Here is a 27,832-nt window from a genome sequence, read left to right on the forward strand (position 1 = left end):
TCAAAAGTCAAATATTTCATTATAAAATTATAAAATATAATAGATAATGAGAATATTTTTCACATAAATTATTAATTAAAAATATAAAAATATATCATAAATTTAATTATATTATTATTATCTAAATAAATTTAAAATACTTAGTTATTATAATTTAAATTTAAAATTAACGAATTTTATTATTATTGTAATTATTTTTACGGGCCAATAGATATCGAGCAACCCTAGCTCTTTACAGAAAAGGTTATCACATGCCTTGCACGTGAGTCCTTCATCTAGACTTGGAAGAAAAACGGTACCAGGCATAAAACGGAAAACGCAGTCAAGCACTCTATTGCAGCCCGCGAAACTCCATGGTATTTTTTCGAATCAAAATCGGAGCCAAGGCTTACAAATAACCGATGGATCGAATCCAAGCAACAAACGAGCTCGCCTTCCGGGTCGGGTTCTCCGGTTACAGTGGACACCTCAGGGTTGAGCCTCTCTCCACCGTAGAGCGCACCAACCCCTTGAAGTCGCTCCCTGATTTTATTCTTGTAAGTGCCCCAATCTGTTTAATTACATTGGCGCTTTGTATACGCTGTGCAATTCAAACTCTATCACATGGCTGTATAGTCTAGGGCGTTGCTGCATATCTCAGGCGTTCTTGTGGATTCTGATTCTTAGCTTAATGCATTATTTTTATACTTATAACTCACATGAAATGACTTTAATAACTTTAACATTCATCGCTAATGAAATTGGAAGGAAAGGCGTTACAGTAGATATTGTTGGGTCTTTCGATCTCATTTACATTTTGTATTTGCGAGTTTATGGTAAAAAAAAAATATTATATAACTAGTCAGAAATGCTTAAATACAAAATTCTATTGGTGAAATTTGGTTGAGGTTGAAATCTAGGTGCAAAATAAAAGAATTCAATGATTTAGTTCAGTAATTTCGTCAGTGATCTAACCACAGTGGCTTGCTTTGCTACGAGTGCTTAAGAATTTAAACTTCCGAATTAGTATTATTCCTGCTTCATTCATATCTTATTTCAGTATTTGAAATCATAACGTATGACCAAAGAATAGCGTTGTACTTGTGATGAATAATTTTTATCTTAATGTTTTACAGCCGCCGGCCTTTCCTAGGGAGACTTATGAATCGATAAAGGAGCACCTAGAAGAGGAATATCTCATGCCAAGATTAGACTCTGATGAGTTTTCAGCAGAAAAAGCTGGAAGGCAGTGGGATTTTGATTGGTTTGAGAGGGTAAAAATAATACAGGATCCTTCCTTGCCACGCTCCATTGTAATTCCAACTTGGGAGTTACCTTTCAGAAGACAAAAGTTGGGATCTGAACAAGGAAGGTGGGAACCAAATTCAGTACAGGTATGTGGTTTGGTTCAAATGTGTTATTTTTCTCCTGAGGAATTTCTATCCACTTAACATACGAGTATAGTAACAGAGTTTGTTTTACTGTAAAAATTTCACTAGAATGGCCTTGCCAAGGGAGATTTGTGAGTTTCGCAGGACACCTGACGTTCATCATTTTCTATCTTTTCGATTTTAACTTCTGCTAGAGAACTGGTTTGTTATATTGTTTAGGTCGATGTGTCAGAATTAACTGTTGGAGCTCAAGAGACTGGTCCGTTGCCACGTGTTGCTGGACCTGCAAAGGACTTCGTGAGAGGAAGCATCAACAATCGCCCTTTTCGCCCAGGAGGTTTGGATGATCAATCTGTAGAGAGAATTCTTCCTGCTGGTGCTACTAATGGTGAATGGGTGCATGAACTGCTGAATGGTGGTCCAGCTCAGTCCATTGCTCCAAGCCTCAAGCAAGGATTAGACCTTGGTGAGCTTAAGGTAATCAAATACATACAAATAAAAACTTCAAACAATATACTGTTTAAAAGTATGATGTTCATAATAGATTTGATATGAGTTCTCTTATACTTTCCTTTCTGTATTTCTTTTGAAGGCATATCCATCCTCATGGAATGTTTACAAGGACAAAAGTCCAATCAATACCTCATCAAAAGAAAAGTTGGTATATTATGGCTTATTTTTCCAATTCGTCTAATTTGATTATATGAGTTACTAGCGCTCAAATATCATCTGTTTAGAATATATCATGTCTGGATGATGTGTTACTGTGTTTTGCAGAATGAGTTGTCTGTACAGTTTGATGACTTGTTCAGAAAGGCCTGGGAGGAGGATATTATTACAGAACATGAGGGAGATGGTATGCAGTATTTGTGTGTTTGTCTTTTTCATGAGCATCTTTTAAGTCCTATAATCTTGTAGGCAAAGAACTATGAAGGAGCGAGATAAAATTTCCCCCCTTAATTTGGATGATGGAAGAAATTGGGTCTAAGTAGCGTGATAAAAATTTCCCCCTTTAATTTGGATGGTGAAAGAAATTGGGTTTAAGTAGAGGATATTGAGAAGGGTTTGTAATTTGTTTGACTGAAGAAGTTACAACAAAAAACCAGATGGAAGAGTCCTACATGGAGCATATAATAGTACAATGTGTCATTTGGTTTGCTTTTGGCGGATATAATTAAGAACAAATATTTATAATCATCAAATTACTGAATTGAATACAATACAAATTGAGTCACATACAATACTGTAGAGATGAAATCAGGCATGAATATGATTCTTAAGTTGTTCCCTTTATTTTTCCTCCTTTTCTGAACAGGTTAATTAAATATATTTTCATAAATGAGTGCTGAAAGCTAGGATTTGATGATTAAAGCAAGAATAATATTATAGTGATTTTTCTTTGTTTTGTATTTATGGAATTTCCATTGAGCATTGCCTTTTTGTTAACTTGTACATGTGGTTGGTTTGTTATTTGGAAAAGGACATTGTCCATGTTCATCTTCTATTCATCATCCAGGAAAGCTAAAAGGTTAAATTTTTGTTGGAAACATAAAATCTGTTCTTAGTTCCTCTCTTCTTTATCTTTTAAATTGAGTTAATTTATTATTTATTATTATTAATACAAAGCCTTTTTTGACCAAGCAGTGCCAAATCCTAGGTACACTTTTATTCTTGTATTGATAATTCGAATTTAACAGAATGTAGGGAGTCTTTGCTTGTCTAGATCCCAAACCCAATGGGCTTTTGTTTGAGAGGGTGTGTTAGAAGTATAAAACCCACAATTGGGCCCTCGTGTACAATACTACAATTCTGAGTGATTCTTTGAGACTTTTCCTTTTTTCTAAATAGTTTTTAAATCTACAAATTTGAGCCTCCAACAATGGCATTCCCAACATCGTAGACTTTCAATTTTCTCTTATTCTTCTACTTATTTAGCTGTGGGGTTAATACGAATTTTGCTTGAGAAGGTCATTTGTCAGAAGCGAATTCTTTGAAGTCTGATGAGGAAGTGGGCAACATTGATGTGCTTGAAAGTGTGCCTGAGACTGAAATGTCTGTGTTGGATGAGATTTTTTCTGCTGAACCAGAAGGATTGACATCAAAATCTGGTGGAACTGGCGATGCTGATGGCAGCAAGCAGAAAGAGGTAGCAGCTATTATCACATTTGAGCAATATTATGTCTTTTTCTTAGCATCTCAGAGTGTTTGTGTTCCTTGTGTTAATTCTTTGATTTTACAACTCCATATGTTGACAGGCATGGGCTCTTAGTGGCAATAGTGAGTGGATTGCAAAACACTTCTATGAGCTAGTTCCTGACATGGCACTCAATTTTCCTTTCGAATTGGATACATTCCAAAAGGAGGTACTAATCAATACAAATCTGATGCTTCTTCTTCTTCTTCTTTAAAAAATAAAAATATTCTTTAACAAAGTAGGCTTAAGCTGCATAAAATATTTTCTATAAGAATGGTGTATGTTGAACTTTCCAAACTATAAGAAGTTGTGGCACGCATGATCAAAAAACTTTTTAATTTTCTTTTTGCAATTTCTTTAAGAAAAAGTTCAAAAGAATAATTTTGAATCTCACTTTTTAACTAGTATCTCCAGGGGAACTACATATCTTTTCAATATTCTTCTTTGATGTCACTTATTAGTCTCACTTCTTACACATAGCTTAGCGAATTCAAAATATGCCTAAGTGTATAAAGCCTTCTAATTTCATTTTATAAAGCCTTGTGAGAATTCGAACTAAAGGGCACAACTCATTTTGATTATCGCATCCTTCTCCCCTTTTTGATATGATGATTATTGCAGGCTATATATTATTTGGAAAAGGGAGATTCTGTTTTTGTGGCAGCTCATACCTCAGCGGGAAAGACAGTTGTGGCAGAATATGCTTTTGCTTTGGCATCAAAAGTACTGTCTTCTGAATCTAGCATATGGATTGAGTACATAATTTTGTTTACTGAAAATCTAGTTCTCTTACAGCTTCCCAAGTGTTGCAAAATATATATTGTAATTAAATCTCATGTTTTGGTGCCAAGAAATTTTTGTTGATATTTTTCATGTCATGCAGCACTGCACCAGAGCTGTCTATACTGCTCCAATTAAAACTATCAGCAATCAAAAGTATAGAGATTTTTGTGGGAAATTTGATGTTGGCCTTCTTACTGGGGATGTTAGCTTGAGGCCAGAGGCTTCTTGTCTCATTATGACCACTGAAATATTGAGGTCAATGCTTTATCGAGGTGCTGATATTATAAGAGATATTGAATGGGTAAAGTGGTTGGGTTTGCCTTTTAACTTTTTTTCCTTATAAAGTAATCTCGCTTATGCATTGGATGCATAGAAATCCTTTCATTAATGTAAATTTTCCATATTCCATTTTAATGATAAACTACTGAATTATTATTACTTACCATTCTTTTGCTGCCTATGAGATAGGTCATTTTTGATGAAGTTCATTATGTCAATGATGCTGAAAGAGGTGTTGTTTGGGAAGAAGTTATAATCATGCTTCCAAGGCATGTGAATATTGTCCTGCTTTCAGCCACGGTATCTATATACTTCTTCCTCTGTGCAATGGAACATTGCCATTGTGGTTTATTGCTGTTGATAATAGTGTATTGACGTTAATGGTAATTGAAGTTGCAATAAGCATTTTGCATGTCATATTGCTCCTTATTTGGCACCACAATATGCAGTAAGCTTATTTTATCATGACCAAAATTTGGGAGCACTTGCAAGACTTTTTGGGAATTTTATTGTTTGATCTATTGGCACAGTTTACCTAATTGACCATCTAAAGAAATGAATTTTGGACTTAGAGGATCTTACTCAATTCTTGCTAAGATTGGTTACTGGGGCTCTTTGGAGAAGCCCATTTCAAATTTTCTGTTACTCAGTTATGCTTATGCTCTGAAAGAACTTCTGAACTTGTTTGGTTTCAGTTTTGCTAACTTAAAATAGTAAACTATTATTATTGTTAATAGAAGGTTTTAATTGAAGCCACAAAAATCCTCCATTTCCATACTTTTTCAAATCAGAATCACCTGGAACTGGAAGTGAAGTCTATACTTTGTTACCTATCTTGTATGTGACAATCCAAGTTGCTTCTTAAAGATTGAATGAGTTGTGTACCGTTTACAGTATAATTATGCTTCCCCTAGAAGGTCGTAAATCACCTGACATGGCTACATAACATATTTTGGTGCAAGTCTGTGTTTGCTCTGCCCCTTCTCCTTGGGCTGAAGCATTGACAAAGTGTTCATTGTTTGTCACAGGTGCCAAACACAGTTGAATTTGCAGATTGGATAGGTCGGACAAAACAAAAGAAAATCCAAGTTACTGGGTTAGTAGATTCTTATTGTGATAAAAATGTTTAGCTTGAATTTTTTTAATGAATTGTGACTTGTGAATTTCTATTAACTTTCAGTTAAGCTTTTCATAATTTCAAGTCTCTTAATAATAAGAGTACAGCAGCAAGGAAATTTACCATATCCTTTCGTTTTCATACTGATTCAATTTTCTATTTAATGCATCTCTGTTCAGAACTACAAAAAGACCAGTCCCATTGGAGCATTGCCTTTTCTTTTCTGGAGAACTTTACAAAATATGTGAGAATGAAACCCTTATACCTCAGGGACTGAAAGCTGCTAAAGATGCAAGCAAGAAAAATAAAGCGAACTCAGTTGGTAGTGGGTCATTAGCAATGCGGGAGGGGGCTCATGTTCAGAAACGTGAATATTCTAATCGCAGCAAACAGAATAAGCATTCTGGTCCACAAAATACTGGAAGCTTCTCTGGGATTAGTGGGGGAAATCAAAACAATGGAGGTGGCCAAAATAACTGGGGATCAAGGAGGTCAGAGGCTTCCCTATGGTTGCAGCTTGTTAACAAGCTATCAAAGAAATCTCTATTACCTGTATGTGATATTTTGTCTTCTTGAGTTTATCTAATCGAGAATATAAATTGCTTATTAGTTTAATTTTATGGTCACACAGTGGCTTCTTTTCATAACTTGTTGCCTTAATGGGAAAAAGAGAATGAATTCCATAGATAATTATGGCATTATTTGATATCTCGAAAGATTTTTTTTTGGGTTAAATATTTTTGGTCTTCTTTGGAGTTTCATTTTTTAAACATGGATAACGATTCATGTTTTGAAAATCAAACTTGGAATAATTTTTTCGTAACAGATTCGCATTCTTGAAAGAAATGATGTCATGTAGCATACTTTATTTCATCATTGGAGAAGAGAATGCACAAACAGTTTGAGATTTTAAAGATTTGTATAGTTGTGAAAACAAAGGATTGATAGACAAATGAAAAAATTGAATTTCAAGTTAAAAATTGGAATAGTTCTTCAAGTGGAAAATTAGAAACTAGTTTTCTGGATTTTCTAAGTCTATAACTGAATCTCGGCCTTGTGCTCCCAGGTAGTAATATTTTGTTTCTCAAAGAATCGGTGTGATAAATCAGCTGATAGTATGACTGGAACTGACCTCACTAGCAGTTCTGAGAAAAGTGAGATCCGTGTTTTCTGTGATAAAGCATTTTCGCGACTAAAAGGATCTGACCGAAATTTACCACAGGTTTAACAGCTACATTTTTATATTCTATTTATATAACTACTTGGGAATCAGGATTCACATGTGCTGATTTGATCTGCAGATTGTTAGAGTTCAGGGCCTTCTTCGTAGAGGCATCGGTGTACATCATGCTGGACTGCTTCCAATTGTTAAAGAAGTTGTAGAAATGCTTTTTTGCCGTGGTGTCATTAAGGTAATGTCATTTTATTCCGATCACTGGATTGACTGTACATCTTATTGCAGTTACACTTAGTTTTGGGCTTTGATGTGGTTATTGTGGATGCTCTTATTGTCAAAGAAACTATGCAATTGAAGTTTCATGATGATATTTTCGGGAAGTGGAAGAAGAGTTGAAGTTTCAATTAATATTACTTTTAGGCAGTTCCGCTCATGATTTTCGTTAATTTTTTCAAATGCTATAATGTCCTGTAACTGTTTCTTTGTAGGTATTGTTTTCAACAGAGACATTTGCTATGGGGGTTAATGCCCCCGCTAGAACGGTGAGTTTTGCTTAGTTAATTTTGAAGAATTGGAATAGCATGTAGTGTTAAGGCGGTATGCTCCTGTCATGGTGACTACTAATTCTTTGTTTATTCTTTCTCTTCTATCAATAAATTATTCATTTGTTATTTATCTTTTATAATTGAGTTTTATTTTCTTTTCCTCTGTAATTGTTCTATTGGTGTTTAATATTTTTTGAATTTTTAAATGGCAAACAAATATTGGAGGGGATTTTGTTGAAAAAAAAAGAAAAAAGTTATGGCACTGAATTAGATTGAAGCAGTTGTCCTGAATGACTTCGAAATGGGCATGGATCAAGAATCAAAATAAAGAACATATGCCTGATATGGCTGTTTAACTCTTAGTAGTGTTGGTATTCATAATATCATCAGCCTTAGGTTACAACTGCTATATTTCCAATCAAGTTTTGGGGGTGATGTTATTGTCAAGTAAGAATCAAGAATTGTAATTTTCATTATAATATACTAATAATATGTAGCATTGAGCTTTCTAATCCTTTGATTGCTGGAATCATGGTGCTTATAACAAACCTGAACGATTTCAGCTCTACCTCCTAGTGACAACTAGATAAAATGCATACTCCTACATAGTTTGTTTCCATATGTACTTGAGTGCCCTCACAATACTTTGCATTGTTATATACTATCAGTATCGCTATAAAATAATAAATTTTTCAACATATTTTTGATTTTTTATCACTCAAATGACATTAAAAATGTATGTTAAAAGTGCATATAAAATTCTGGATTTCTTTTTGTTTTGTTTTTTTGATGCTATATGATAATAAATTGAATTGATGTACTCAACTTAGATTAAATTTCATCGAGTGTGATGAAATAGAAAAAACATTATATAATTGTGATGCTTTGTCTATTATTAATGGCAACAATCTCTACTTATTTTACTCTATAAATTTTACGTCTACTAAATAATACATATTTTTCAAGAAAAAATACTGTTTGTATTTTTGTTTGTTGTCACGTTGATTTTCAAAAAGAAAAAAAACAATGTTTACTAATCCAATTTCCTCTTCTACTAGAATAGATGAAAAAAATTATATTATAGAAGTCAAAATTGATATCATAACGTTGAGTTCTCTAGTTAAGGATCCTGTCATAGGTCGATGAATTGCCGAATCTTCAACTGCAGCAGCCTTTCCCTTATTTCTATTTCTTTCTCGTTTTGCTGAACCCATGATTGCTGTGATGGAGCTCGTTGGAGGGAGCCCCGTTACCTCAAGACTCGTTAAAGAGAGCCTCTAATCTCGATTTGCATCTCGGAATATGCTTGCTTTATTCATAAAATTCATCTCTATAAACAGAGATTACAAATAGAGTCCTACTGCAAATAGTCCTAAGTAAATCAGAAATCCTACTTAAAATAAAATAGCAAAATCCAAGTAAATCAGAAGTCCTACTTAAAATAACATAGCAAAATCCCTATCAGAATAAAATAGCAAAATCCTTATTAGAATAAAATAGCACTATGACAGCATATTCTTAGTCTAATAAAACTCATCCTTATCTGAAACTAGTCTTTTCTATAAAGGGCGATTAAGTGTTTGAGCTGCGATCTACTTGCTGCTGTCGATGATAAGTCTTGCCAATAAAAGCGTCTGTAATGTCACTCCCTCCTTCAGAAAATAGCTTGTTCGCAAGCTAGTAATCTGGATAAGCCTGTTGAAAGTCATCCAAAGTCTTCCACATGGCATCGGAAGCTGCTAAACCAGTCCATTGAACTAAGACTTCCCAAATCTCTCGGTTGAGATGTGCTCGGATGATGTGCTTGTATGGGAAATGCGTGACCATCTGTCATAGGTGGTAATGCGGATATTGTTGTTGGCGGAATGCCTTTAAAAGGCTTTAGCAAAGAAACATGGAAGACATCATGGATCTTGCTGAAGGAAGGCAAAGCGGCCACATTTCCTACTTTTTGCAGCATCTGAAATGGGCCATAAAACTTCAGCAGCAACTTGTTTCCTTGCTGTTTTGTAATAGTGAAACAGCGACAAGGATGCAAATGAAGCCAAACTCAATCATCATTCTCAAAAGAAATATCTATGTGCCCTTTATCATAGTATTGCTTCATGTGTGCTGAAGCTTAGTGTAGGCGAAATTTGACTTCTTCCATAACTTGATCCCTTTCTTTTAATGCCACATCAACAGCCTCCACACAAGCAGAACGAGCAGAACTTGAGTCGTAGGACAATAATTGAGGTGGTTCTGTGTCATAAACATGGAATTGAGTCGTAGGACAATAATTGAGGTGGTTCTGTGTCATAAACATGGAATGGCGTAGTTTTGATTGCTGTGTGGAAGGAAATATTATAACAAAATTTCACCCATGCTACCCAATCCACCCAACTTTTGGGTTTGTCACTGACAAAGCATCTCAAGTATATTTCAAGGGTACGATTCACCACTTTGGTTTGACCATCCGATTGAAGGGTGGTAAGCCAAAGAAAAGGCCAATTTGGTTCGCACCAAATGAAATAACTCCTTCCAAAATTACTGGTGAAGATAATGTCCCGATCGCTGACAATTGACTCGGGCACACGATGTAGTTTCACAATATTGGAAAAGAAAATATGAGCAACTGTCACTACTGTGTAAGGGTGTCACTACAACCAACAAAACAGTCTTACCTTTCACTCTCGGCAAACCTTCAATAAAATTCATTGATATATGAGACTATTTCTGAGATGGAAGTGCAAGGGGTTGAAGTAACCCCGCAGGATGCAAGTTTGATGTTTTATTCTTTTGACAAATAGAACAAGAAGTAACAAATTCCCTAATTGCTGACTTCATACATGTCCAGAAGAAATCGCTGCGAATGCGATGAAGTTTTTTCTGAACCCCTTCGTGGATGCCATCGTAGTCGGCACTTATTATCATAGGGATTAATGGTGAATCTGGAAGAAGGTAGATTCTATTCAACCCATCGCGTATTGTCCACGCGGCATCCATTTGCCCATCTGAAATTTATTATTGCAACTAAGATAACTTTGTGGAAATTGCAATCTCCTGTCGAATGGCATCAAATATCATAACGGTAGGAGAAGAAACTGTCATCAATTGTCCTTCCTTTTCATGTCGACGAAAAAGTGCATCTACCACTACATTATGCTTGCCCATCTTGTATTCTACTCGCTCCAAGAGATACTTGAGACTGTAATGATCTGTTCGGATGACAAAAGACCTTTCCCAAACATAAGGCTGCCAATGTTGAATGGCTTTAGCTAGTTCGATCAATTCACGTTCATAGGCAGCTAATTTGTGATGTCGAACGGCCAATTTTCTATTGAAAAAGTCAATAGGATGCTATTGTTGGTGCGTCACATTCCATTTCAAATTCCTTTTCAAAGTTTGGCAAGCAGAGGACTGGGGCTTGAATCAATGCCTGTTTCAATTTTACAAAAGAAGTTGCTACTTCATTATTCCAGTTGAAGTTGTTTTTCTTGAGAAATTGTGTGAGCGGTGCAACGATGGTACCATAATCTCGAATGAACTTCTTATAATAGCTAGTAAATCAGAGGAACCCGCATAGAGCCGTGATAGAATGTGGGAGAGGCCATTTTGTTATGGCTTGAATCTTGGTGGCATCCGTAGATACACCTGTAGCAGTATTAATGTGGCCCAAATAGAAAACTTATTCTCCGAATGAGCACTTTGATTGTTTTAAGGACAGGCAATGGGAACGAAGTAGTTGAAATACTTACGGTATGTGATGCAAATGTTCCTCCCATGTTTTGCTGTAAATTAGAATGTCATCAGAGAAAATCAAAACAAATTTCCGAAGGTAATGTTGAAATACCTCATTCATCAATGCTTGAAATGTTGAGGGAGCATTGGTGAGGCCAAAGGGCATGACTAGAAACTCAAAATGCCCATGATGAGTTCGAAATGTTGTTTTCTCCATGTCTTCTTTTTTCATCTGGACTTGATGATAGCCGAATCATAAGTCCAACTTAGTAAAATACTGAGCTCCGTAGAGTTCATCAAGTAATTCATCCACAACTGGAATTGAAAATTTATCCTTCATTGTTTTAGCATTCAGCTCACAGTAGTCCACAGAAAATCGCCATGACCTGTTTTTTTAACCAACAATACTGGTGAAGAAAAAGAAAAGTGGCTTGGACGGATAATTCCTTAGCATAGCATCTCATCACACTGTTTCTCAATTTCATCTTTTTGAAGGTAAGGATAGCGGTATGGTCGGACTACTACCGGCGAAGAACCTGGAAGTAAACAGATACGATGGTCACATTTCCTGATAGGCGGCAATCACATGGGTTTTTGGAAGAGGACTGAGAAGTTCTCTAGTAATGTATCCAAGGGCTGTTGGTTCATGGTGGATCTAATCAAGTGAACCTATGGTAGAGGATCAAAGTGGAGTCCCTCCAAGCCGATGCATTGGTTTTCACACTGAAAATTCATGGTTAGCACTCTATCTTGCCTAATTTGAGTAACCATTGAACATCTAAAACAATAGCAAAACCATCTAGGGGCATAATGTAAAAGTCGATTGGAAAAAACACATGCGATGGATAGTTTTTCCTTGCTCCTCTCCATGCTAGGAATTTTTTGGCCATTTGCTAGTGTCACTTGCACACCATATGCTGATCAATTGCTATTTTCAAGCATTGAGCTGCTACTTGGTTAAGAAAATCATGTGTGCTGCTCGAGTAGCAGCTAAGAAAATTATGTGCTGCTTGAGTCCACCAACACCTTCATTGGACAGCCCTGTATTTCAGCTATCAGTTACATGGTTCTGGATTTATATATGTTTTTGGAATTGCGTGCAATGAAATTGCCGGATTGTCCTCAAATCCTTCTTCTTCTTCAAGTGCCACATGAGTATCGTTCAGTTCTAACCAAAATAGTTTTTTGCATTGATATCCAAGGCTATACAATTCATCGCAATTGTAACACAGTCCTTTTGCCTTTCTATCTGCCATTTCACTTCTGGATAATTTTTTTATAAACAGGGTTGCGTTGCTACTTCCGGAAATAGTCATGGAGCTTGCTGCCATCCCCGACAGTGCCTTGCTGGTGGAAGGAGCTTGCATAAGCTTATGATTCAACCACATTTTTTCAGCGGCCTACATTCTTACTTAGATGTTGTTTCCTTTCAAAGGATCGAGTAATACTCATAGTTGTGACCAAATTTGGAGGATTTTGCATTTCGACATCCAATTGCATACTTTCGGTTAACCCAGTAGTAAAAAGATAAACTTGCTGGTCTGCCCGGACCGTATTAGCTCGTGCTAGGATGTATTGGAATTGCTTTTGATATTCTTCTATACTTTCTGTTGTTTCAGGTTGACCAACTCTCCCAAGGGATTTGCCTAGGACATCTCAGGTTTCTCCTAATTCAATTTGTAGAACCATAGTTGAGCTTCTCCTAATAGATGGAATGCTGCCAATCCCACCTTGTCCTCCTCCAGCATCCGTTGATTAACAAAAAACTATTCGCACCTGTGCAACCAGCTTAAAGGATCGTCAGAACCATCAAACACTGGAAAATCTAGCTTGGAATATCTTGGCATCATTCCAGCAACAGGACGACCTTTCATTGGCTCGGAATGACTTTTCGAGTGATTGTTGTTACTGTTGTCGATTCCTTCCTCAAGTTCCTTGCTTCGGGTTGGGTTCGAGTTCCCCACCAGCTCCATTATTTGTCGCAACAGAGCCTGAATTTGTGCTTCCAGGCGGGATTCTGATAGTGCTGCTCGAGCTTTATTCTGGGCCTGAGTTTTCTGGAATAATGCTCACAAATCATCCCTTGATTCTCCACACTTGGCTCTGGTACTAAGTTGTTGAGTTCTCTAGTTAAGGATCTTGTCACGGGTCGATGAATTGCCGAATCTTTGGCTGCAGAAGCCTTTCCCTTATTTTTGTTTCTTCCTCGCTTTGCTGAACCTGTAATTGCTGTGATGGAGCTTGTTGGAGGGAGCCCCTTTACCTCAAGATTCGTTAAAGAGAGAGCCTCTAATCTCGATTTGTATTTCAGAATATGCTTGCTTTATTCATAAAATTCATCTTTATAAATAAAGATTACAAATAGAGTCCTACTGCAAATAGAAGTAAATCATCAGAAGTCCTACTTAAAATAAAATAGCAAAATTCAAGTAAATCAAAGGTCCCACTTAAAATAAAATAGCAAAACCCCTTTCAGAATAAAATAGCACTATGACAGCATATTCATAGTCTAATAAAACTTATTCTTATCTGAAACTAGTCTTTTCTAGAAAGGACGATTAAGTGTTTGAGCTGCGATCTACTTGCACTTGCTGCTGTCAATGATAAGTCTTGCTGATAAAAGCGTCTATAACACATAATCTCCTCTCTAGCTTCCTTTGTCTCTTCAACTAAATGCTGTGAAAAAAGGGACGGCCACTGATGTGAATAAAATAAAACAATGTTTTTTAATTGTCCCTGTAAATCAAATGCTGTGAAAAAGTAGCCATAGCAAATGTTTACTAGGGCCCAGCTTGGAAGTAAATCTGAAAAGACAAAAGCACCTAGAGCGAAAAAGACAAATGTCTCAATTAACTATAAAAATTCGGTGAAAGCATGCTCCAACAGTGCCAAAGTCATTTCAAAGTAGCACTGTGCACCCCTTATGGGTTTTAATGTATTAGAATAGATTCTTAAATCTAGTCTCAACTTTCCTGAAAATAATTTGCAGGTTGTATTTGATACTTTAAGGAAGTTTGATGGTAAGGAATTTAGACAATTGCTTCCTGGCGAATATACTCAAATGGCAGGTCGTGCTGGCAGAAGAGGGCTTGACAAAATTGGTACAGTTGTTGTGATGTGCCGTGATGAGATCCCTGAAGAGAGGGATTTGAAACATGTTATTGTTGGAAGTGCTACCAGGCTTGAATCTCAGTTTCGATTGACTTATATTATGATCTTACATCTCCTCCGTGTAGAGGAACTAAAGGTACTTCTCAGATTGGTGTGTAGTTTCACATGTAATTGTGCTTGTTGACAATGGCCATGTGCATGCCTGAACTAAAATTAGCTATCCCTCTAGCTGGTAGCACATTTCAGTGTCTTTATATGTGTCACTTGCCTCTGCATATGTACCTGTATTAGATGTAGATCCTCAAAAAGGAGTGATGGATGATAAACAAAATATATCTATTCAAAGTTTTAACTTATTCTTTTCCTTGGGGAAAAATTTTTCCTTCGCAAATTAGAACTTCGTCTTGCATTCTTAAAGCTTTCTTGTGTATTGGACTTGGGATTTCTGAAGATATATTCACACATGATATATAGAAAAGTGAAAAGCATGAAATTCAAACAGATTTTGCAGATGTAATTCCCTTGAATTTTCTGCTCATTTCATGAGGGCAAAAGCTTTGTTATTCAGACACTAATATAATGTACTTGTCAAGGTTAATTTCCCCATGAGCTTCATTAAAATCAAATGCCAGAAGATTGTTACTCAAGAGTGTACTCCAACCAAGCTGTTATGTGGAGTTCCTTCTGCCAAAGAATTGGTTTCTGTGTATAGCATTAAATATTTAATATTTATAGTTAATTACATCAATTGCAAATTTTTTTTGTGTGTGTGTGTGTTTTTTTATTGCTTTCCCTTTGCTGTATCTCATTACAAGTCTAGCTTTTTGTAAATTATTTTTTTGCATTAAATTATTTTTAGCCGAGGTTTATCCATCAAGTGAGTTCATTTCACTAGATCCCTAACTTAACTGCAGGTGGAGGACATGTTGAAAAGAAGTTTTGCTGAGTTCCATGCTCAAAAAAAACTTCCTGAAACACAACAAATTCTGATGCGGAAACTTGCTCAGCCTACCAAAGCTATCGAGTGAGTATATTATTGAACTAATATCTTTGTCAATTTTGGCTTTGTTAACTTTCTTAGTGGTAAGTTTCTTTTCTTCAGTTACCAATGCATGATCTTTTCATGATGTCATGCATGCCTGAAGGTATTTCTATATTAACTTGATGTTTTGGATGTAAATTTGTTTGTAGCTGTTATCTCTATCGCCTTATTATGTTCTGTGCCTGGCTCACAATTTTTTTTATATTTTATGTCCGAATGACCAAGCGACGATTTATCTTTTCACAATTTTGATTTTGAGAGTTTTGTACTCATAGATGTGACTCTGAAAGTCTTGCTTTGTCAGATTGGCTATATTCATTTGAATAGAGTTTCATTTGAATATTCATCCATGTGTGTGTAATTCTAATAAGCATTCCTTTGTCAGATTGGCTATAATTCATTGGCTATATCCATGTGTATCTAATATTCATTTAAATAAAGTTTCTTAACTTTCGAGAATTCTGAAGAACTGGTGATATTAAAAAAAACTGTGACAGCATCAGCAACACATTTACCGTTAAGAGTTAGTTATTATGGTTCTGTTCAAGGTAAATTGCTAAAAAACCCTCTGAGGTTTGGCTCATATGATTTTCATCGTTGCTGTTTCAAAATTAGGCACTTTGTCTTTAGGTTTAGAGGCTTGCACTTTGTCTTGAGGTTTGGCTCATATGAAATTTTCACCTTACTTTTTTCCTTGGCATTTAAAATTGGACTGTAGTTTTGCCCATAAAATTTGGAAATTTGATTGTGTTCTTGGTTCTTGTATTATTACAATAAAGACCCCTTTGCCCCTTCAAAATTTTGTATTTCGCTGGCAATAAAGCACCTAATTTTGAAACAAATTGGAAGCAAATGTGTATTAGACAAAAAATTAGGGTGGTTTTGCTAATTTACCATTTCATTGATACTGTGAAACTGCTCACAGATCTGTTGTCATTTAATTCATGAATCTAATTGTAAAAAAACCTTAAAACAGCATAGGAATTTAACTGGCATGTCAAGTACAATGACAAGTCATACTTGTTGCAGGCTTGCAGCATCTGATTTTTTTGTTCCCTCATACATTCAATAAAGTTGACTAATTTTATTATTATCTTTTCTAACAAAGGTCTTCCAAACATCTCGTAAAATGTGAAGGTGAACTGTTCTGAAGTTTAGTTTATCATCTCATGGCGCAATATTATTTCCCATACTATTTTTTTTCTGTCTCATCAAGCATAGGTTTTTGGGTTTAGATGCATAAAAGGTGAACCAGCAATTGAAGAATACTATGACCTGTACTTGGAAGCTGAGGAATGTGGGAATCAGATATCAGAAGCCGTCATGCAGTCCCCTATTGCACAGCAATTCCTTACACCTGGAAGAGTGGTGGTTGTGAAGTCACAATCAGTGAGTTCCTAATTTGTGATTGGTGCATCTATTTTGACTGCATCTTGCTGTATCAAATGTCATTTCCATATTACTTATTCAATCTTCTGCACTTTCTCTCTCTATCTTTCTCAAAGAAAGGAAAAAAATTTTGATGTACGCCTTCTGAAGCATTGGTGATTTGGTGTTATGTAGTTGTGTATTAAGATGGTTCTTTCAATGAAGTTTCTTGTTCAAGTATCTGCAGTCTAATGACACAGTCTTGGGTCCTCAGCAGCTACTAATGTTAAAGGAAATGTGTATTGGTTTCTCTTTCAAATAGTTAAATTACTGTCAGCTCTAAAATCAAACGAGTTACTGTTGGGAAAATATAATAGATATACTGAGACAATATTGGTTACAGTGAGTGAAAAGATTTGGTAGAAGCATGATAATTGTAGAAGGATAATATTTGTTGTTTTCTCACAATAAAGATTACAACCTATTTATATATGAGAGGCAGTATCTAAACAGGAAGGAAAATCAAGTCCATGATTATTCAATCCCTAAGATTAAGTAACTAACCCATCTATCAATATTTACTTCCTATATTAACATATTTACTTCCTATAACCTATAACACTCCCCCTCAAGTTGGAGCATAAATGTTAATCATGCCCAACTTGTTGCATATATAATCAACTCGAGTTCCATTTAGAGGTTTAGTGAAGATATCTCCTAATTGTTCTCCAGTTCGGATATGTCCTGTTGATATTATCTTTTGTTGGACCTTTTCACGAACAAAATGACAATCAATCTCGATGTGTTTAGTCCTCTCGTGAAATACTGGATTAGAGACAATGTGGATAGCTGCTTGATTATCACACCACAACTTAGCAGGCGTCGAATTTGTGAACCCAACTTCTTCTAATAGTTGACGTATCCACAAGACTTCACAAACAGTTTGTGCCATGGCTCGATATTCAGATTCAGCACTAGAACGGGAGACTACATTTTGCTTCTTACTTTTCCATGAGACCAAGTTATCTCCCACAAAAACACAATACCCAGTAGTTGACCTCCTATCAACCTTCGAGCCTGCTCAATCTACATCAGAAAAGCATTCAATATTTGAGTGCCTATGGTTACCATAGAATAGCCTTCGTCCTGGGGCCTCTTTAAGGTAACAAAGAATCTGTCCCAAAGCATCCCACTAGGCAACAGTAGGAGATGACATTGAATATGCAATATCAGGACGAGTCACTGTCAAATAATTCAGCTTGTCAACTAATTTTCTATACCTTTCAGGATCTGCAAATGGCTCACTGTCTTCTGTGGTAAGTTGAAGGTTAGGGGTTATTGGGGCACTACAAGGCTTAGCACCCAATTTTCCTGTTTCTGCTAACAAATCAAGAACATATTTTCTTTGAGACACAAAGATGTCTTTCTTACACCGTATAACTTCGATTCCCAAGAAATATTTCAATGAACCCAAATCATTTGTATAAAACTGTGTTTTAAGAAATTCTTTTAGGGATGTGATGCCAGCAATGTCACTTCCTGTGATAACGATATCATCCACATATACTACAAGCAGAATTACTCCACTATCAGAATTTCTATAAAACACTGAGTGATCACACTTACTCATCTTCATTCCAAACTGTTGGACCACCTCACCAAACCTGCCAAACTGTGCCCGAGGACTCTGTTTCAAGCCATAAAGGGATTTTCGAAGTCTACAAACCTTGCCCGACTCCCCCTGAGCAACAAAACCAGGTGGTTGCTCAATATAAACCTCCTCCTGAAGATCACCATGAAGAAAAGCTTTTTTAATATCCAGTTGATGCAAAGGCCAATCATGTGTAGCTGCCAAGGAAATAAACAATCGAACAGATGCGAGCTTGGCAATTGGGGAAAATGTATCAGAATAGTCAACTCCATAAGTTTGTGCATAACCTTTAGCCACTAAACAGGCCTTGAGGCGAGCAACAGATTCATCAGGATTTACTTTCATGGCAAACACCCATTTGCACCCAATAGCCTGCTGTCTTGGGGGCAAGGACATCAACTCCCAAGTACCATTAGTGTCAAGGGCCATCATTTCCTCTTCCATTGCAGCACGCCAACTAGGATGGGACAAAGTCTCAATAACAGTTTTGGGAACTGAAATAGAAACTAAAGCAGTGGCAAAACAACGAGAAGAAGAGGATAATTGATCATAAGAGACACAAGCTAAAATAGGATAAGTGCAAGTACGTTTACCTTTGCGAAGAGCAATGGGCAAATCCAAATTAGACAGTGAAGGATCAGTGGGAGAGGATCTGTCAACGAAGAAGCGGGTAGTGGAGCGGAGTCAGAGTCCTCTAAGCGTCTGGAATACACATGAAAGATGGGAGGGCGACCTGGCACATGAGCGAAAGGTATAGGAGTAGTCTAAGGAGACAGAGAGTGAACAGTGTATAACAAGAGGTCATCTTCCTCCCCTTGAGTGTTATAAACAGATGATGGCGGAAAAAACGGAGTGGACTCAAAGAATGTTACATCCGCAAACACAAGATACTGATTCAAATCAGGAGAAAAACAACGATACCCTTTCTGACGTCGAGAGTAGCCAAGGAACACATTTGAGTGATTTGGGATCCAATTTAGTAACCTGTGGACGAATATCACGAACAAAACAAGTACACCCAAAGGTTCGTGGCTTAATAGGAAACAAAGATTTAGTGGGAAACAAAATATTATAAGGAATATCACCATGAAGGATGGAGGAAGGCATGCGATTGATCAAAAAACAAGCCGTGGATATAGCATCAGCCCAAAAACATTTAGGTACTTTCATTTGGAATAAGAGGGCTCTGGCTACTTCAAGAAGATGTCGATTTTTTCTTTCGGCAACTCCATTTTATGAAGAAGTGTCAATACAAGAGGACTGATGAAGAATCCCTTTTTGTAACAAATAGGATTGAAATTCCCCAGAGAAATACTCTTTAGTATTATCACTTTGCAATATACGAATGGGAATATTGAATTGGGTTTGGATTTCAGCATGAAACACACAAAAGATAGAAAATAATTCTGAACAACTCTTCATTAAAAATAACCAAGTAGTACGAGAGAAGTCATCAACAAAAGTAACAAAGTACTTAAAGCCAAATTTAGACACAGTAGGACAAGGACCCCAAACATCTGAATGTACTAACTCAAAGGGGTACGAAGCCCGTTTATTGACTCGAGACACTGAAGGTAAACGATGATGTTTGACAAATTGACAAGACTCACAATCTAAAACAGACAAAGAATGAAACTGTGGATATAACCTCTTCAAAGCCGAGAGAGAAGGATGCCCCAAACGACAATGAACATCAAAAGGTGTTAAACGCGTAGAACATGCAAGAGATCTAGGTAGCTGCTGATCCAAGACGTAGAGACCCTCTGACTCACGCCCTCTACCAATAATCTGCTTCGTCGAAAGATTCTGAAAAATACAGTGATCAAGAAAGAATGAGACACAACAATTCAATGCACGAGTGAGTTTACTAACAGAAAGTAAATTAAATGCGAACTTAGGGAGACATAACACAGAGGATACAGAAAAATAAGGGGTTAAGTTGACATGGCCAGAACCCATGACAAAAGATTTAGTACCATCAACAAGAGTAACATAAGAAGGCGATGCATGAGACTCGAGATTGGACAAAAGGGTAAAATTACCTGACCTATGATCGGTAGCACCAGAATCAATAACCCATTTGGAGAATGAAGATACAAGACATGCAGTAGAGTTACCTGACTCGGCAACTGCAGTGATAGAAGAGGAATTAGAGGATTTTAGAGATGTCTGGTATTGGATGAATTTTGCATACTCATATGCAAATGTTAAAATTCCCTGATCTGAAGGGGCCTCAACTGCCATATGTGCCATTTGTATGCGCTGATTTTTATTCTGTAGAACAGTACCCGTGAATAGTACCGATGAACAGTGCCCGTGAACGGTACCGATGAACAGTGCCCGTGTACCGAAAAAAAAAAAAATAAAAACCTTCACCCAACACTCGAACGGCAAACAAACCTCAGATCTGACAAGGGGACGGTGTGGCAACTCCAGCGACGGTGAGATCCAAATGTCTCCCTTTATGGATAACCCAAATAAACAGAGCTCTAAGTCTCAAAAAAAAAAATTTTAACTTGACGAGAGAGAAAAAAAAAATTAAATCTCTACAAGAAAGGCTCTGATACCATGTAGAAGGATAATATTTATTGTTTTCTCACAATAAAGATTACAACCTATTTATACATGAGAGAGTATCTAAACAGGAAGGAAAATCAAGCCCAATATTTTTTTCCTATATTAACATATTTACTTCTTATAACCTATAACAATAATGACAAGGATGAACAACAAAAGTTTTTCTAAAAAGTATTGCTTAGTCTGTTTTGGCTGGATTTTATGTGCTTGATAAAGATAAAAACGTGTAAACCAATGGAAGTTAAATGACATGCAAAGCAGCTTTCCATGCATATGGTTTTCTAGTCGTGCTGGTTTTCAATATAAAAGTGTATGAAGCTTATGCTCATGTGAGTGTCATTTTTAGCACTTGAACTCACTGATTTATATAAAGTATTAAGTTTCATTGTTTATTTCACTTAAGTTTTCTTGATGCAGTAGCCGTGGTTGCTAAACTTAAGGTATTATCAATTACAGGCACAAGACCACTTACTTGGAGTTGTCGTGAAAGGACCTTCTGCCAATATGAAGCAATACATAACTTTGGTTCTGAAGCCTGATCTGCCATCACCAATGCAGATTTCCAACCTGCAAGATAAAAAGAATGGCGATGGCCCACAAGCTTATATGCTGATGCCAAAATCAAAGCGTGGGGAAGAGGACTACTTTTATTCTTCCACTTCACGCAAAGGATCAGGTGCTATCAACATAAAATTACCATACCAAGGCAGTGCTGCTGGTGTCAGTTATGAAGTTAGAGCAATGGATAATAAAGAATTCTTATGCATATGTAATAAAAAAATTAAGATCGACCGGGTTGGACTTCTTGAGGATGTTAGCAATGCAGCTTTCTCCAATACAGTTCAACAGTTGTTGGCCCTGAAATCTGGAGGAAATAAGTACCCTCCTGCCTTAGATCCACGGGAAGGTAAAGCCATTGGTTAATGAAAAGAATACTTTTTCTTTTTTTGGGAAAGGGAACTATTTTATAAAGTTGCACGATTTGATGGACTTTCAATTGTGCACTAGCTCTATGCATACTTTGCAAGATTATTTGAGTTTAGTCCACCAGCAATTAGGGTAAAGAATGCACTTGAATTATTGCATTCAGGACTGGCACTCTGGCAGGCATTTTTTACATTTATCTGTCTAGTTGGGATAACTCAACTGTTTAATCAGTCTAATTGGCAAATTTACTCATCAAATGACATTTTAGGCTTCATTTACTATCTTTGTAATTATATACTATACCTCATTTCCATGCTTTGAACTCCCTCACTTGAATAAAATTTTTGGATGATCTCCTATAATTTGGTTTTCTGTCGTGCTATATTTGCGCAATTATAGTAATTTTTCTTTTCATAGTCTATGGATTCCTTGTTTTACATTGAGTGCCTTCCTACTAATATTTATCACGTGGTCAGTGAGAAGCAAGAATGGTGCTATTTTTTCTACTGATGCATTGCTTGGGGATCTCATTGAACATTTCACATGAGAGTCTTGACTGCATGGCCTGCATTTTACCATTCTTAACCTGTACATGGCTATGGGCAATGGGCCACAATTATGCTATTGTGATACATAATTAGTGATTTTGGATTGTTTTAATAACATTGGCTCTATGTGGATGCTCAGATGTTAAATTTAATGCACTGCTAGTGTTATCCTATTCATGATGTATTTTTTGGTGATTTATCAACAATTTGTAAGAGATTTTTTAAGATGCTGAAATTGTATGCATGGTTACAGTCGTATGATGCATAATGAAGTCATCTGTCAATCATCAGCAAAATATAATAAGCAGATTCATTTTCGTCTCTTTCTCTAACTGGCTGCTATTCATAGCAGCATATTTTGGTCTTGATTAACGACTTCTGAGCAAACTGCTCTTTTGGCTATTCTGCTCCAGAGCTGAAGATGAAAGATATGAATCTTGTTGAAGCATATAACAAATGGACTAGACGGTTTCACAAGATGGCAATGAATAAATGTCATGGGTGTATAAAATTGGAGGAGCATATAGCCTTAGCAAGAGAAATAAAGAAGCATAAAGATGAAATTGATAAGTTAAAATATCAAATGTCTGATGAAGCGTTACAACAGATGCCAGACTTTCAGGGCAGGGTATGTTTATAATGTGCACCTCTCATGCTCTGTTTTCTTTGTTATTTGTACGTTCTCTTCATAATAGTCTAGGGATAGTCATACTCATACAACATCAAAAATGAAAATTGTGCATTTGCAGATAGATGTTCTGAAGGAGATTGGTTGTATAGATGCTGACCTTGTCGTTCAAATTAAAGGTCGTGTTGCTTGTGAGATGAATTCAGGGGAGGAGTTGATATGTACCGAGTGTCTATTTGAGAATCAACTTGATGACCTGGAACCAGAAGAAGCTGTGGCCATAATGTCTGCTTTTGTATTTCAGCAGAGGAACACTTCTGAGCCTTCTCTTACTCCCAAGCTGGCTGAAGCTAAAAAGAGGTGATTTTTCTATCTATCTGCTGTCAATGATTTTTTCTCACAGCTGTAATGTCTCATGTTTTCTAGTTATATTACTTGAGATCTTGTCATAATTGGGTACAAAATGCTTATTTGCTTTTCTTTTGTGGTTAAAAAATCTCATTTATTAGCTTCACAATTAGATCACCTGACTTGGGGAACATGTTAGAACATCTTGCCTTGATGCACCATGAACTAGACCTAGTCAGTCTCTTATTATTTTTCATATATATTGAACTATGACCATGCAGCCCATCATATTTATTGAATACACAAAAGAGTTGGGGAAGCATGGGTGTGAGGCATACACCTGATGTTATGTGCAAAAGAATTAGAGATCTTCTAGAAAAATCAAAAATCAGAAAGACATCTATAACCAATTCAGAATATTAGAATTATAACCCAGTCTAAATCAAATTGTTAATGACTCAACAATGCCTAACGTTAAAAAGAGATTCAAAAAATGATCAAAGTCTAAAAAACTGGTCACTTTTGCAGGGATATGCACGTATTATATACATAATAATACTGCTGCCAGACTTTTATTTACTAACCATGAGGTGGCAATCACCTGATATGGCTTGTTAAGTCTAAAATAATACTAGAAGGAAGTGGATCACGCCAATGGGACTCTCCACTAAGTCTATTGGAATTGGCTCATCATCCATACATAATGAATTGGTGTGCTATATTCATATCATGACTATGAACAGTAAAAACTATATACTTATTGACTATCATGATATTTGTCACTTTTTCTGCCAGTCATAGTAAATTTATTCTTGCAAATAAAATGACAGGATAATATGCACATCCACGTGCATAATAAAGCACATTACAATTTTTAAATAGGAGAGAGATATGTTCAAAATAAGAAAAGGGAGAAAAGGGGAATCATAAAGGGGAACCAAGAGGAGTGGACTTGGATGTGATGCTCCAACAAAAAAAATAGGTTCTTTCCAAGATTGAAAGGTGTGTATGTTGGACAAATGAGCCTCTGTGTCCAGCAACTTTGGAGGTGATGGTTTGGCAGGATTCCAGCAATTTTCTGATGATGGCTATGGTTTCCCTATTGACTTTCTGGCATATAGACAATAGTTCCTAGTAGATGAGAGAACTGTAAGCCCAATGGTGGTGGCCTTTACTGGTGAGGTAGCTGGTAGTGGTGAACGTTTGTGCGACACATGGTCCCCTGGAAATAAACCATGCTTCTATATTTTTTGTGTCACCTTGCCTAGTAGAGGCACTGGCTCAAGGGCCAGGTGCCTCAAACGCACCTTTGACATCTATGACACCTATAGAAATCCTAGATTCTACCTCTGGATTTTCGCATTAATATTTTACGTATTATAGGAAGAGATATAGAAACAGAATGTGAATGATTCTGGAAATAAATAAGTAGTTCTAGGAGAGGGAGGCAGGCAAGAAATGCAGTTTGTTACAAGAGCAGCTGATTCAGTTGTAACTGCTATTAGTTGACTTGTGAGTTAGTTACTGAGATCTATGTAAATCTCAGGAGAGTTTATCTTGTGCATTTCGTTACAAGAGCAGCTGATTAAGTTGTAACTGCTATTAGTTGACTTGTGAGTTAGTTCCTGAGATCTATGTAAATCTCAGGAGAGTTTATCTTGTAATTCCATTCCATGAATTGCCAATACTAAGCAGTCTTTCTTTCTATCTCTCACTCTCTCTAATTCTGTGTACTCTGCTAGTCTCCCCTTTCTTTCTCTGCTATTTCTTCTATTTCTATCTCCTTTTCTCTCTTCCTGTCTTGTTAAGGATTCGAACCTTAACATAATATCATTCTTCCCTTCTTTATTTCTTTTTTTTTTCCTTTCAATTTCTTAATCTAATGCCAGATATTTATTCACTTCAGATTGTACAACACAGCAATAAGACTTGGAGAGCTTCAAGCGCACTTTAAATTACAGATAAGCCCTGAAGAGTATGTGCAGGACAACCTGAAGTTCGGTCTTGTGGAAGTAGTTTATGAGTGGGCAAAGGTTTGTTTTAACTGAACACATTTCGACTCTTTGCTATGCTTCCTTCTTTTTTTTTGGGTGCTAAACATTATATAATAGCAGAGGATGAAGAGCGCAGCCTTAGTTTCTCGAATAACCTTAAATCTTTTTTTTTTTTTGTGGCAGGGAACTCCGTTTGCTGATATCTGTGAGCTTACAGACGTTCCTGAAGGCTTGATAGTGCGAACGATTGTCAGACTGGATGAGACATGTCGAGAGTTTAAAAATGCTGCTGCTATCATGGGTAATTCTGCACTCTACAAGAAAATGGAAGCTGCGTCCAATGCAATAAAACGAGATATAGTTTTTGCTGCTAGCTTGTACATTACAGGAGTTTAATTATGTCAGAGTTTGAATGATATCTTTAGGTACCCGAGTATTTAGGGGATTGTAGTTGTGAATGAAACCATTGTATTTTATGTTAAAGTTTTAGTGAAATTTGTCAGCCCTGCACATGTTTGTGCAATGTGCTCTATTCCGTGTGATTTGGCTGATAAAATGTGTAGATGATCTAGATCCAGCTTAATTGGAATTAAAATAATTGTGGTCACTCTCTATTCAATGGCGTGTCTTTTGAACGCCTTCATTCTGACATAGATTGGTCTTATTTTGCCTTTTTAGAAGAGTTGCATTTTTATTTGGCTTAAAAGTTCGTTTTGGGTTTATTTGAACTTTCATTAAAAGTATAGGGGCATATTTGATATTTTATCTTTTTTATAATATTTAATAACTTTTTGCAGAGATTCTTTGCAAAAGATAAAATTGATCTTACATCATCTATTTTTAAAAAGTTTTAATTTTTGAAACTCAACAAGTTAAGGTAAGGAGGAAAAGTATTGGTGAAGGGGAATGTAACTACGCATTGGGCCGAATAGTCAGTGCGCTGAGGCTTGGTGGCGCTCGGAGGCCAAACTATTAAGGCCCTCTATCGTCAAATGAACGTCACTCCTGTCTTCTATAGCAATCCATTTTTCTCTCTTTTCCTGATGATTGATCAAAATTGAGATATTTGGGACTTGGGTTTACAAAACCTAATGGAAAATACTTCTCCATTTTTTCATATTTCTTTTACCTAATTTGTACAGCCATCTCTGATCTAAAAAAGGAGACAGAGATTAGAGATAAAATATAATTCATTTTTACATCTTAATGGATAATTTTTTACTTTACTTTTTATTCATATTATTATATAAAAAAATACAACATAGAAATGAAAATGATTGAAATTTGATCTCAAATAAATTTATTAGAAATGGAGAGAGAGAGAATGGCTTTCCTCTAATCTTTTCCAGAAACATAATTCACATAGTAATTCATCGTTCTTTTAATTTATAACGTTGATCGAGGATTTAAGGATATGTTGAACACATTATATCTTTACACTTCTTCAGTATCTAGGAACTTTATTAAGGTTACTAATCACATTCGAAGATTTTCACCTTTAAGGGACCCACTTGTGGATTTGGTGGTCACCCTCCCCATAGACATATGTGCTTCGAACTTCAAATCATGAAAGCCTCCCAACAATGGCATCCCATCAACTAGTATGAATAAAAACAATTAACGTCCCATCTAAAAGTTCATTAAAAAACTCATGATTTTAACACATTTCTAATAATGTCATTTATATTTATCCTTTTTCATTTGCCACATTCCCATGTGAGATTATGTAGGGGACGCAATATCTCCATCCATTTTGGTATTGACACGTGGCTACAATGTGGCAAGGGATCAAAAAGTAGTTGAATTATCTCACTTTCATGCAACCATTTTCTGCCCAAAATTTCAACATAAAATTGAATGGTGCTAAAGTAAATAGTTTGCTTATATGTTTTTTTTTTCCTGAAAAAAGTGTTAATAATCTTAAAGGAAAAAAAATTTTAAATAATTAAATGGGATTGAATTCATCTGCTTCTTAATTGTACTTCACTGGAATTGATCTGACATTGATTTTTAAACCAAACATATCCAAAAGAGTACTCACTAGCAAAATATGATACCGGATTCTCTAATCAGAAGTCACTGGGCAGCTAGGAACAGGGAAGAGAGAATTGATGAAACTGTCCTCCTTATCTTTAAGAGTACGTTGTCCCATATGCATGTTTGTATATACATGCGTACAGATGATGAAGCTTTTATAGTTGCCCACCACTTGAGGATACTTGCATCAGATACCCAACAAGATTACAGCAAAGCTCCCACACCACAATCGAGTCCTTTGGCAAAATTATTTGGCCATTTTATAAGATTTGCGAGAGGAAGCTAGTAGTGAACCTTTTATGCATGTTTTCATGTCTCGTAGCCACATGGATACACAAATCTCTCTAGTGGCTAGGATTATTCTAAGGGGCAAGAACCCCAACCTTGGAAGCTTGAAATTACAGTGAGCTAACTAG

The 27,832-nt window shown here is 36.3% G+C and overlaps 1 protein-coding gene across 5 annotated transcripts; it reads left to right on the top strand.

Moving 5' to 3' along the window:
- Positions 1-287: 287 nt before the first annotated feature.
- On the top strand, positions 288-26,030 carry LOC110617278 (DExH-box ATP-dependent RNA helicase DExH11). 5 transcript variants are annotated; one of them, XM_021760004.2, is made up of 23 exons: positions 288-536; positions 1,116-1,373; positions 1,590-1,847; positions 1,963-2,031; positions 2,148-2,226; positions 3,338-3,516; positions 3,626-3,733; positions 4,186-4,287; positions 4,448-4,648; positions 4,816-4,926; positions 5,655-5,722; positions 5,923-6,295; positions 6,810-6,965; positions 7,045-7,155; positions 7,409-7,462; positions 14,175-14,432; positions 15,211-15,320; positions 16,574-16,727; positions 21,391-21,841; positions 22,823-23,037; positions 23,159-23,397; positions 25,292-25,418; positions 25,563-26,030. In XM_021760004.2, the coding sequence occupies exons 1-23, from the start codon at positions 402-404 to the stop codon at positions 25,773-25,775; spliced, it is 4,029 nt and encodes a 1,342-aa protein (XP_021615696.1). In that variant the 5' UTR covers positions 288-401; the 3' UTR covers positions 25,776-26,030. The 5 variants fall into 5 exon arrangements, with proteins under 5 accessions (XP_021615696.1, XP_021615765.1, XP_043815307.1 ...); XM_021760073.2 differs by lacking the exon at positions 288-536 and having other exon boundaries at positions 1,225-1,373; positions 1,963-2,027; XM_043959384.1 differs by lacking the exon at positions 288-536 and having other exon boundaries at positions 1,231-1,373; positions 1,603-1,847; positions 1,963-2,027.
- The last annotated feature ends 1,802 nt before the right edge of the window (positions 26,031-27,832 follow it).

Source organism: Manihot esculenta, chromosome 1 (genome assembly GCF_001659605.2).
Source record: "Manihot esculenta cultivar AM560-2 chromosome 1, M.esculenta_v8, whole genome shotgun sequence".
NCBI classification, from domain to species: Eukaryota; Viridiplantae; Streptophyta; class Magnoliopsida; order Malpighiales; family Euphorbiaceae; genus Manihot; species Manihot esculenta.

Bases quoted from the DNA above. Each gene is read 5' to 3' on its own strand.
- LOC110617278 (XM_021760004.2), top strand. From the start codon at position 402: ATGGATCGAATCCAAGCAACAAACGAGCTCGCCTTCCGGGTCGGGTTC. The intron at 537-1,115 runs GTAAGTGCCCCA...AATGTTTTACAG, and splicing joins CGCTCCCTGATTTTATTCTT to CCGCCGGCCTTTCCTAGGGA. The intron at 16,728-21,390 runs GTGAGTTCCTAA...TATCAATTACAG, and splicing joins TGGTTGTGAAGTCACAATCA to GCACAAGACCACTTACTTGG.